The sequence below is a fragment of the Montipora foliosa genome, chromosome 8 (assembly GCF_036669935.1).
Source record: "Montipora foliosa isolate CH-2021 chromosome 8, ASM3666993v2, whole genome shotgun sequence".
NCBI lineage: Eukaryota > Metazoa > Cnidaria > Anthozoa > Scleractinia > Acroporidae > Montipora > Montipora foliosa.
The window spans coordinates 49889396-49901895 of record NC_090876.1 but is presented as its reverse complement, the minus strand read 5'-3'; the positions used below and the strand labels follow the sequence as shown (position 1 = coordinate 49901895).

Sequence of the window (12500 nt, the reverse complement as noted above, 5' to 3'; positions counted from 1 at the left end):
TAACTGTTGAAAAAGCCCAAACCCCTTAGAAATGCTAAGCTTAGGCCTAATTAGGCCTAAAACAATGTTTAGGCTTAACTGTTAGCATTTCTAATGGCTTTGGGCTTTTTCAACAGTCAGTTTGCTGACAAGAGTTGTTAATTTGTCTTTCTAGAAAGTCTCTACTTTTGCGGCTCCGTAACTTACAAGGTCATGTTTACTTGGCTTGTGTAAAGATAAAACGCAACGGCAACACGTGTCTTTTTGCAGAACAGATTTACAGATAAACTAATTTCTGCGGTTGGAAACGAATTTGCTGCAGAGTTTTAAGCTTTTTTTTTATCGACTCTTGAAAAATATCAACAATATTCGCATAGGGGTCCTTGGTCCGCGACTTATACTACTTATGACCCCAGAGAACTTAAAATCTTGCAAAGCAGATAAAGAAAACCTTTCGATAAATGGAAAAGGTCTCGGCTTTAACTGAATATTTTCAAAATCTTCTTTATACATGTTCACGAACGGGGTAACTTCTTTTGCATGTCTCGAATACAAATGTGGTCTAAAAATGGAGCAACTGAAACTAAAAGCGGATTCTAGTACTCACAACGACATCCAATACGACTGTACCTGAGATATATCAAGGATAACAAGGAATTAATAAATTTTCATGTTCGTACAGAAATTATCGGGATTCACAGGTATTTTTTTGGGCTGCTTACATGATTCGCGGACCAAGGACCAAAATTCGCGGACGAAGGGCTCGTGATTACGTTCACCTTTTTTTCGAATTACAAGAAAAATATTTCAGTTTGGAACTTGCAATTTTTATCGCAAGAAACGAAAACTCTCTCTTCAGGGAAAATTTCAGTTCGTGGCGTTTTGATTCGGGTAAGATATTCAAGATTATCCTTTTTTTCTCGCAGACCACGGACACCATACTGTACCGGCCAATACATTTTAAGAATTTGAATTATTTACAAGCGAAAGTGGGCGGAGCAGAGACACGTAAATTCCCGCCCATTCCACAGATCGGTGGTTTTCGTAGTATTTGACAAGTGAACAAATTGTTTCGATTGGAGACCTTTCATGAACATTGCGAGCGTACCGCGCTTCATCAGCTCCTGATCTTGCACGCGAGTCCAAGGTGGACTGGTGCCAATGACATTACACAATAAAAAAAACGGCAATTAGTGAATACGATGAAAAAAACATTACAACGGAATTTGCACTAATCTTTGATACGAGGTGCCTACGGCATCCCGCGTAATTAACGATAATCGCAATTTCATAGCGAAGATTAAGAACTTCTTGATGATAATTCCGAGGTCGAGGATGGTTGACCTCGATAACTTGCAATTTCCGTCCCAAAATAAAAAGATGGAGACGCCAATAATACTTGACATTTTGCCAACTTCCTCAACTTCCTCTTGGTTTGTTAAGTAAATATATCAAAGTTGTACGTGCTTCAGTTAAAGTAACGAGATGCTGTTTCCTTTTCATACAATCCGAGTCATTCTAGGAATTACAAATTCTCCACATTCTTTCGAGGCAAATAATAGTAGGACAGTTGGGTTGAGTTTCCTGAAAGGATACTACCTTTCGACCTTCAATTTTCTTGTCAAACTGATCACCGAAATTGAAACCGATTCGACAAAAACTGAAATTGCATATAACACACTCTATTTTCTTTTATTTTTCAATTTTAAAGTCATTTTACATTTATTGAAAGACGATGTTCAATCTAATAGGAGAATGAAGAGGGCGACAAATAATTTATGGCCTATTTACTGTACTGTGTAGGGAGGATAGATCACTACGAAGACGCGTGACAGAAAAACAAAATTAAAAATCGTCTATATCAAAAGAATGTGCCATTAAACACAACAATATATTCAAATAGAATATTGGAAAGAACAGAAATTGTGAAACTCCAGACAACCAGAGACAGAAGATAACCAAAAGTTTCACTATTGACCTCTCACCATTCTGTGGTCGCAATTTACATGACCGCAAAAAGTTAAGACGGTTTAACGCATTTCATAGATCAATTGGGAGATGTATTCGACCAAGGACGCGTTAAATATTGTTGAATTACAACGCTAAGTGACTCTGAACAACGCAAGGGCCATTCACTTTAAAGAACGTTTATGGGAGGAAATTTCGAATTTTTATGACAATAAAAAGTCTTTAAACAATCTTTCGAGCCACGGTGAAATATAAATCCCCAATAATTTCGAGGAACTTCAATCTTGAAATAGCTTCCATTTGACTGATCACGCTTTCAGTATTTCATCATTTATCTAATGAATACATTTCGGAAGATGATAATATCATTGTACTCGACTCATGATTTTAAATAGGACTAGATTTAATGCATTTTGGCACCATAGTAAACAGCACGAGTTGATCATGACAAAGATGTTATATGATCTTCTGTCTTCGATTATTTTATCATCCTCTGTTAACCTTTCACGCTGTGGGAATTCTGATAAATTAAAATTAAAATCCCTTTTAGTATATTAAGTAACTTGATGACATGTGTGTACGTGCTGACAAAGCAGCCCTTGAGACCTATAAGAACGACTAACTCGTCAAGCAATTTGAGTCAGAGAAAAATATGACGATCAATAAAGGCTCAAGAAGATACTTGACATAGCTTTGAGGAAATAAAACTGAGAGTTAACATGTGTTATAGCAAACAGGGTTCGCGCCTCCACCGCAAATTTAATGCGGTCAGTTATGTTTATTTCGAAAATGGATATTAATTTTTAAGCCCATGTCTTCTTGGGGAGAATAAGCGCAAAGTCTTTAAAGCTGAACTACAAAAACAAAATTTGGAGGTTACTGTGTTCATCAGTTTTCAAATCGAAGCTTCTTTCAAGCTTTCAAGCGAATATAAACCGTGCAAAATGGTTAAAGCTACAGTAGCATTATCGGACCGCGGATGGATTCGTAGAATTTGTACATTTCAGACGTAAATTACAAATTTTGATACCAAATCTCGCGAAGAGTGGTACTTAACCGAGGAAAGTCTTAGAATCTTTCCTCGAAACGTTCGATCGAATCCTTTAAAAAGAGCGGGAAACACAAACGACATTTCCGGCTATTGCCCTGTTTCTTTGAAATGTTTAAAAATAAAAATAATTAGTGCCATCTCATTCTGTTTGGGACTAAAAATTAGTCATAACGGCTTACGTTGTCGAGACATTCAGAAGCAAATGTTCCAAGTGTGAGAACAAAAAATGAAAACAAATAACGGAAAAAACAATCGGTTGTACCGCAGACTAACTCTGTCAAAACTGTGGGACGACGACAGTTCTCAAAATGGCCACATCGATTGCTTCTGCATGCTTATCTTTGGTACTTCGATCGCCAAGCGCCACACTGATTAAATATTAACGTGTAGTTTTAAAACTTGCTTTCGCTCACTACGATAATCAACAAAAGTAAAACAATCTTTTAAACTCAGTGTTAACGTGAGCTTGCGATTTCACTTACAAATGTGTAGCGTCTAATGGAATATTCGAAGGAAAGGCGTCCATCTCGCCGAGTTTCCCGGTACAGTTGACGATCTTCTTGTAGCTGGGTGATCCCACGTTTCCTTGGTCGGAGCACAAACATTTCTCAGGACAAGCAAGACTCGACAAAGGAACTACAACGAGACTACTGAACCAGAGTAACAGAAACGCCATGTTTGTTTGAATAGAGGTCGCTATCATATGCAAATCACTGCTCACTCATAAACAACGAGTAGTGACCCAGTCAATAGTGTTTTCATGAACGTTGCGCGACAACGAGAACTTGTTTTTACTATGACAATAAAATAATATTGTCATCCAGCTGTGATCAGTTGATTACGGATGATTGTTGTCCATTGACGAAAAAAACTGGAGTCGTCATGATAACAAGAGGAAGTAAAACAAATTGTGAACGTGACATTCACGGTGGCATAAGCTAACTCTCCACAATCGAATCCAAGCCATAAACACAGCTGAAAAAGTATCAGTGAAATCTGGCGTGTGACATGCGTTCTAAACTAGTCCAGAGGATAGCCTATGAGTCATACGAGCCTCAGTGCTTTCAACTTTGCGATAGTATTTGCGTGACTTACTCCACTTTTCGTCACGCAATCTTTTTGGACAAACAAAGAAAAAAATAGGCACGCATTGCGTACATTGTGAGTAGTGCAGTAGGCTGGTATTGTGCAGTAATTATTTTTGCAAAATTAAAATTCTTTCACTGTTTATTGTGTTATCCAATTTTGTTGTCGTTTTTTGCATTCCGATTACGAACAGTTTCATGTTTTCACTTTAGTAAGCCTTATCAGATAGGGTTGGTACCTGGACGGGAGACGATTGGGAAATCTTCGAGACAAAGATATCTCATCTTTTTACTTGATTTATTTTTTTTGTATTTGGTTGTTTATGGCTTTTCTGTAATCTACTTTCCACGTTTTTGATGAATGGCGATGGAGTCCTCAAACAGTGCCGTTGTGTTGACTCACAAAGCCTGTGATGCTAATTACCACTTTTATTTCTATTATTTTTGTCGTTGTCCAATATTGCTGTCTTTTTGGTGTTAACATTTACTTCTCCATTAAATTTTAATTGATGCAGTAGTATCCGCTAAAGCTAAGCCCGTTTGGGTGGAGTTAGTACTTGGATGGGCGACCACCGCAAAATTCCCTGAAGATGGAATGTAATCTTTATTATTATTATTATTTTACTTGATTTCTTTGTATTTTAAATAATCTTGCTCTTTGGCCATTTCAACTTAATCAAAACATGAAACAAAAAGCGGCTACAAACATAATTATAAAGCGCATTTTACTTTTGACTCGACGTTTCGTATGCTACCACATACATCTTAAGAAGTGACGGTTGAACAAATTCAAATATGATATATATAAAATTCAGAAGACTGGTAACTTTTGCTTGAAAATGATTACCCAGTAGGAATTATTTCCTATAATATGAATGATGTCTTAAACAGGCATCAAGCTAAATTTTCTAATACTGTCGCTACAGTCCCCAAGAAAGATAAAGGTTGTTTATAAGGCATCTTGTTGGGACTGCAATGAGTTTTACATTGATAAAACGAAACGTCGCTTAAGTGACCGTAAAAAAAGGTCATTTCAAAGCACTCAATGGGATCAGTTTAACTTCCGCTATTGCAAATCACGCAGTAAAAACACGTCACAACATAAAATGGGACCATTTACAAGTTTTAGCAAATGGTCGCTCTGATTTGCATTGTAAAATAAAGGAAACATTTTTAATATGCGACCTTAAACCAGCGTTAAAAGAAAACGTTGGCAGTGAAAAACTCTGGCTTTATTAAACGGTCAGTTTTCACTGCTATCCATTTACCTTACTGTTTTTTATCTTATTCTCTCTAGTTACCAAGCTTTTTAATTTTATATATATCATATTTGAATTTGTTCAACCGGCGTCACTTCTGAAGATGTATGTTGCAGCAGTCAAAAGTAAAATGCGCTTTATCCTTATGTTTGCAGCCGCCGTTTGTTTTATGTGTTTCTTTGTATTTGGTTGTTGAAGGCTTTTCCCGAATCTTCTTTTAATGCTTTTGATGAATGACGATGAATCCCAAAACAGTGCGGTTACTAAGCGGATGCTGACTTACGAAGTTCACAGGCTCTTGCCAAATATATTTTTATTTTTTTCTTTCACTATTTATTTTATAAGCAGTTGTTTAGAAAAACTTATAACTAAGAAGGAAAAACATATGAAACTGACTAGATTTTTATTTCCACGACGTTTCGAAGTCATCGTAACTCCATTATCAAGTGATAAATAAATTCAAGTGCTAGAGTTTAAATAGATGGAAAACATAATTTGCATAATCGGTGTTGTAAAGAATGTTATACAAATAACTTTGCCTTGATTGAGTCACTTTGGACATTTAGAGAAGGTGAGAATTCCCTAATGTATGGCATTTCATAAATTTATTTTTAATATTTATTCTAACCAATTGCGTTAGCATTTACCTAACCAATTTTTACCTAACTAGTTTTTATTTAAGTTTCCACTGAAGTTAAGCCTGTTCGGGCGGAGTTAGTGCTTGGATGGGAGACCACCGCAAAATCCCCGTGACGAAGACAATCAACCTTTTTTTTTAACTTATTTTTTATTTTCCTTGATTTCTTTTTTTGTGTTTGGTTGTTAAAGGCTTTTTTAAATCTTCGTTTATTTCTGCATTGGGAAGGAATAGCGATGGAATCCCCAAACGCTGCAGTTTGGCAAAGCGGGTGTTAACTCACAAAGTCCACAAGTGCTCTAGGCAAGAATACCACCAATGTTAACGCCATTGACAAGGTTTACCATTGCTTTTGCAAAGTGAAAAAAAAGGCAACAAGTGCGCCGCAAACAGAATAACTGGACAATGGGCATCTATTGTTGCTGAAATTCAAGAAAATCCTACGTTAGTTTCGTAATTCATGCACGTGCAGCAGGCCTACAATCTTACGCGCACTCGCTCACTCACAAATGTAATAAGCGCTATGAATTTTCTATTAAATGTTATTATTTTGTATTTTTGGTAGTTAATGTTCAAACCTTTATTGTAACTAGACCTCCCTTTGGAGAGTAAGGCACAATAAAGAATACTATTACTATTACTATTACTATTACTATTACTATTACTATTACTCACTCACTCACTCACTCACTCACTCACTCACTCACTCACTCACTCACTCACTCACTCACTCACTCACTCACTCACTCACTCACTCACTCACTCACTCACTCACTCACTCACTCACTCACTCACTCACTCACTCACTCGCTCAGCCTACGTTAACACGGGTCCCGACAAATTTTGGGCACGGACGAATTTTGTACCTGGACCGCCTGGAACACTGCACGAAATTCTGTTACAGATCGCAATGTTGTTTACATGGGTCCATGCAAATATTGAGACCAGTCGTGGCATTTTCACATCTCTCCTGTGATTAGTTAACCTAAAGCTTTTAGCCAATCCCGTTGTGGCGAGGTGCAGTACGCGGCAAATCAAACATAGCTTTCTGGTACGTGACTTTTTCCGCGACCGGTTGTTTTGTGAGCTGTACATGCTTACCAAGGAATTCCAATGTGTACGTTGCCTCGATCGGTGAAGAATGGCCATTTACACCAACATGTACGGTAGTAGCCCAGCTCATCCGGCTAAAATAGCGGTACATGCAGCTGCCGCTCCTTTCCTCATATCTGTATCCTGCTTTTGTTAATTTGCCTTGTGTCAAATTTGAATTTAAACAGAGCGAAATGTAACTTAACGAAAGTAACAAATTGCGACCTTGCAACATTTTTGCTAAGCAACCAAAAAACATAAGTAGATTCAGGAGCCCATGACTAGGAGCCTCCCAATGCATTATATCCTTGAGTCAACCTTTGCGCGTATCTTTCTATTTTTAGAACCAATCCTTCAGCAGGAAACTCACATTTACAACAATTTATATCAATTTGCACAATTTGCATACATTGTTTTTGCTATTTTTGTCTTTGTTCCACAATAACTTTATTCTGATTGGTCATTCTAAACAGTGTGTGCAGAGCCGAAGAACTCGTGGCGTTCTAAAAATAGAAAGATACGAGCAAAGGTTGACTCATTGGGCTTGTATGGGAGAGGAAAGCTCCTACTCATGCGCTCCTGGTAGATTCCATCAAGAGAAAATGAGGGGACAGAGAGGGAGGCTCAAGGCGTTGGCCGGGATATGTTATGTCCACGAAAGTTATTTTTAGACAAGCGGAAGTATTTGTTCTAGCGGGAGTCTGTCTTCTGAGACGTCCGCATGCAGTCTTGCCTCGCTCTCAGGTTCTTAGTGAAAAGAGAAAATGATGGCGCACGTGGAAGGCTGATGAATATTTATTTTCTTTCAAACATCGGACCGAGGTTGGCCTGCATGCGGACGTCTCGGAAGACTTCCGCTCGTCTAAAAATAACTTTCGTGGACATGACATATCCCAAGGGCTGGACCGGGAGCCTCCTTCTCTGTCCCCTCATTTTCTCTTGATTCCATGCCTTAGGCCCTGTTTACAAGGAAGGAGGGTAACCCTAGAGCTAGGGTTACCCTGGCAAGAGAGTTACCCTAGCACTCACACATTTCTTCTTTTTTTCATCGAAGTGTTTACAAGGCAGCTAGGGTTACCCTGGCACTAGGGTAACCCTATCTGAGTGCTGGGGTTACCCTAGCGCTAGGGTGACCCTAGCTGCCTTGTAAACGCTCTGCTTGGGACAACTCGCCCACCCGGGACAACTTTGTCCCGGGTGGTAGGGTACCCCTACCTGTGAAATTTTGCTTGTAAACCCGGGCTATCTTTGACCCTCCTACTAGGGTAACCCTAGCAGTAGGGGTGCCCTACCTGCTTGTAAACAGGGCCTTAAACCTTCGGCCTTCGGGTGTTTTCACGAGTCAGTCCGCATATTGGCAACGTGCCGGTCAAAAAGTTGGCCTTCTTTTTTCAGGTCCCAAACTTGCACACTGTTAGCCGTTCAAAACGTGTGAACGCAAGGTGGCAAGTTTTTGTCCGTCCAAAACTTTGTCCAGACCCATGTAAACCGGGTCTCAGACAGACAGCTCCGATGACAATATGGCTATTGCACTTACAGTGCACTTCCCACAAAAACTAAAAGTAACAAGAGAGAAAAAAATCCCGTGAATTACGTTCCATCCTCCTTCTTTTTCCCCATTTTAACTGAGCAAAACTCTCTTTATCACAAAGCTGCCCTGCTGTTTTGCTTGGTAGTGGTTCTTGATTCATGTCTTTCGTGTTTTCTGGCCTAATTTCCTTTTCGACGACGTCCCCTTTTAACCAGTCTCTACACTGTCTTGCGACGCTTTGATCCGTCTTTGCCAAAACTCCCAGTGGCGAGGGAAGGAGAGGGATACGTAGCTTTCTCGTTACAAAAATCCATCCTCATACAATTACTTTTACCTTTTTTGTTCATCGTCTCTTAGTCAGGGAGCACAAATATACAACAAAAGTAATGGCCTCTACTCTAAATTAAACCTCAAGGAGTTGCGTCGTCCAACACTGAGGTTGTAAACAGATGAATGGTATCTGCCTCTGTAACTTGAAAAGGCCCGTAGGCAATTTTTTTTTTTGGCGGGAGGGTGCCATGATCCAACGAGAAGACGGACAAAACGAGCGCCGGAAGCGCGAGCCTCTAGTGGCGTCCGGGTCATGCTCACCTGAGAAATATTGAAATTAAGTTTTCTGAGACTGCATTTCTTGCGTTTTGAAGGCAGTATGATATGAAAACAGGCAGCCAAAGTGAACTTAAAAACGTGGAAATTACTCAAATTTTTGAACTTCAAAACGGATCTTTTTTTGCTCAGAGACTACTCTACGTATGTATTTTACAGTTTTAGAGAAGAATATCACCACTCAAAAAGAACAAAAGTAGAAATAAATTTGAAAATCCGTACTATTAATTGGGTTTGCTGCCGCACACCATGATGACCAGCAGAGCTGGTAACGGTATAGTCAGTAGTGTGTCAAGCTCAAGCCTCCTACATAAAAAGTCAATCAGAACAGAACTATACTATTCTCACTGGGGGCCATCATGTACCAATGCTCCTTATTCTCTTGAGATTTACGTTGATAATTTCCGTTCATTTGTTGTTTTATAGCTAGGAGAACCCTATTTGCAGAATTTCTTACCGTTCTGGTATAAATAGGCATATTTTATCCCGTTTATTCCTCTCTTTGGCTTTTTACGGACGTTGGGCATACGACCCTCCCACGTCCCCGCAGCGATGGCCAGCGTGTTGCCATGGCTCCCACTCTTTCCGCCTCCGGGCTCGCTTCTTCCCATAACTTACTTCTGCCAGGAGGGGGGGGGGGAGGGGCGTTTGGGAATGAGGGCTCCCAGTGATAAATTATTACCATATCTATTTTCTATCAGTTCACTTTTCTTTTAAAGTGCCCCTGTGACCAAAAAATTAATTCATATTTTTCTTTGGATTTCAAAACTATGTTAACAAAACACTAAGTGACCCAAGAAAAAAAGTGGACCTCCGCAGCCTGTGTGTATGTGTGTTTGTGTGCGGAACTTGGGGAGGGGGGAAGGGGGGGGGGGGGAGGATTTGCGGGCGAACACGTCACACTCCCCTTCCCTACGGACCTGTTGAAGTTGGTCATTTGTTCACTCGGATTCCGAGTAATAAAATAACCTTTTGATGTTGGAATGGACCACTGAAAAGTCCGCCTTCTTTTCAAGCAAGTCAGACAAGGCTAAATGAAAGTACTTCGTATTTGGAATCGCTTGGAAAAAAAGGCAATGAAGCGTCCTCCCCTCCTTGGAGTGTTGTTGCCATCACATTGGTCATTTTAGAAGTTATTCCAGCTGAGAACGAATGCAATACACTGACGCACTAAACAAAAATCAAGGCATGTTGTCGGGGTGGTTTGTACACTTTTTCATAATTTCTAGGGTAATGAAATATTTTGTCGTTGTGATCTGTAATTGCTATGATTTGTTTCACACTCATTGAGGTGACCTTTCCGAATTTCTGCCGACACATTGACAGACCTTCCCTATAGCATTTTTAGTGTGTTCTTGGATAGTGTGTTTGCCATTAAATCAAAACAAATACATAAATAAGCAACTGTCACTGTTCGATTTCCTAATCCCAGTCTTATTCGAGAGTACACCTTGGGCCAGGGGGGCACAAACAAATGCTTTATTTCAGTGCACCCAACTAAGGTATACATTGCATATGTGTAATTATTTTAAGTGCTACAAAAATATTTTTATCTTAGCTTCTTGTACTTTACTGGCTAAATAAGTCACGCGATTCTCTATCTACACAAAGAAAAATAACGCAATTCTGTGCTCTCAATAAATATAAAAATTTACTATTGAATTCTACCAGAAGCCCATGACCATGTTCAAGGTTATGAACTTCTCATTCTACTCAAATGGCAAAACGCGAAAACATGCTGACCTCTGAGGGACCTCTTCATTCCTAATTTCCTAACATTAATTCCACCATAGCTCGCAAGAACCCATTTAGAGGATGATCTCCTCGGCACTTGTAGCTGGATGGTTGCCTTCGTGTTTTGTTTAGGGCTCAACCTCCTTCGCGTGCAACGCAAATGAAGAAAGAATGGCAATGAAACTCTCTCGTTTCCATTGCCTCCCCCTCGAGAATGCCACCGAAGGCTCAGTAAAAGGCCAACTAAAAATATAATATTGTGATAGAAAATTCAACTTGCCTATGACAGCGACTAAGCAAGATATAACAAAATAAAATTTCAATCTTTGCTGTTTCGATCGTCTCAAAACATACGTTCACGAACTCTGTAGCTGAGATTGTTGAGCGAAATTCTGAAGCCAATTACTTCAGCAATCGCGAATTTACTTCAACAATCAACTTAAATGCCTACCTTCAACCGACCGTTTGTTTTTGTTACGGAAATTCGCATTGCTTATCGCAGCGATCTGATTGGATGAATTTCAGCTTTGGCTGGATTTTCATTTATGAAAATTGTTCCAGGGGCACGCAATGCTTGTCGGTTCAAGCTGGGCCTTTAAACAGCAATCGATGGACCACTTATATTAAAATTTACTTTGATGAAAGAAATCTGGCCGTAAGCTAAATATCGTCTGACCGCAAAGTCGTGTACGATAAATGAGTAGGGAGCTTAAGTATGCGCGTTTTTGAGAGGGGACGACAACCGGAAGTGAACAGTTTTCCCTTTTAACTTGTCTTCACACAGCCACATTTACATTGCTAAGTATCTTTTCTCCATTAGAGATTATTAGTATAAAAATCTGGGAGACACCACTGTCCTGTCACGTGAAACGTTCTCTTCCGGTTGCCGTCCGCGTCTCAAAAACGCACGTGCTTAAGCTCCCTACTATCATTGAGAGGATACATGTATGCTGTATTCATGAACACACCAAAAGTGCGAGAATTTCAAGTCGAAAAAAAGCAATCATGCCATACCAAAACAAACAAATCTAAACAACTTGAAAAAGCACATTGTGTACAATGATATAAAGCAAAGCACAAACAGTATTTAGAGTGTGCCGAAGATCACTCCATTGACTCCTTTTTATCATCGCATTTAAACCAACAGCTTCCCAAGTTTTGCTCCAGGTGTCGTTTCCAGTCCCATGGCTGGCAACTACAGCGCGGTGCAAGAGACGATTTCAATTGACTGCTTTCAAGTATATTCAGTTCCATTGGTTAAGAGGTGCTTTGGTTAGATACTGATAGCATTAGGCACCTCTTTGGGATCCAAGTAAGGATAAGGGAATGGCCGGCTCTTGTTCCTCTCAGCGATCTTGTCACTGACTTCAAGCAAGCGACTCCTTAACCTAGAAAGTAAACAAACAACATGCATGTAGGGTCAGGAAGCGCTCGTGATTGGTTCAGAAAACAATAGGCACAAAGAAATACACAAAGGAAACAAGGAAGGTTAATCCTAAACACAACAGAGCTGCATCCTAGAGCGGTTTTCAATAGGCAACTTCTCACGATGGCGTCA

The 12500-nt window shown here is 39.6% G+C and overlaps 2 protein-coding genes across 2 annotated transcripts in view; both read right to left on the bottom strand.

The window, feature by feature from the left end:
- LOC138012885 (uncharacterized) overlaps positions 1–3848 on the bottom strand; it is a 34899-nt gene extending 31051 nt beyond the window's left edge. The window contains exon 1 of the mRNA XM_068859819.1: positions 3481–3848. Coding sequence (XP_068715920.1) covers positions 3481–3701 — 221 coding nt within the window. The 5' untranslated portion in view covers positions 3702–3848. The remainder of the gene's footprint in view (positions 1–3480) is intronic.
- A 6816-nt stretch (positions 3849–10664) lies between these two features.
- The window catches only part of LOC138012766 (polyunsaturated fatty acid 5-lipoxygenase-like), a 14314-nt gene continuing 12478 nt past the window's right edge, over positions 10665–12500 (bottom strand). Inside the window, exon 15 of the mRNA XM_068859655.1 lies at positions 10665–12330. Within this exon, the coding sequence (XP_068715756.1) occupies positions 12216–12330 (115 nt within the window). The 3' untranslated portion in view covers positions 10665–12215. The remainder of the gene's footprint in view (positions 12331–12500) is intronic.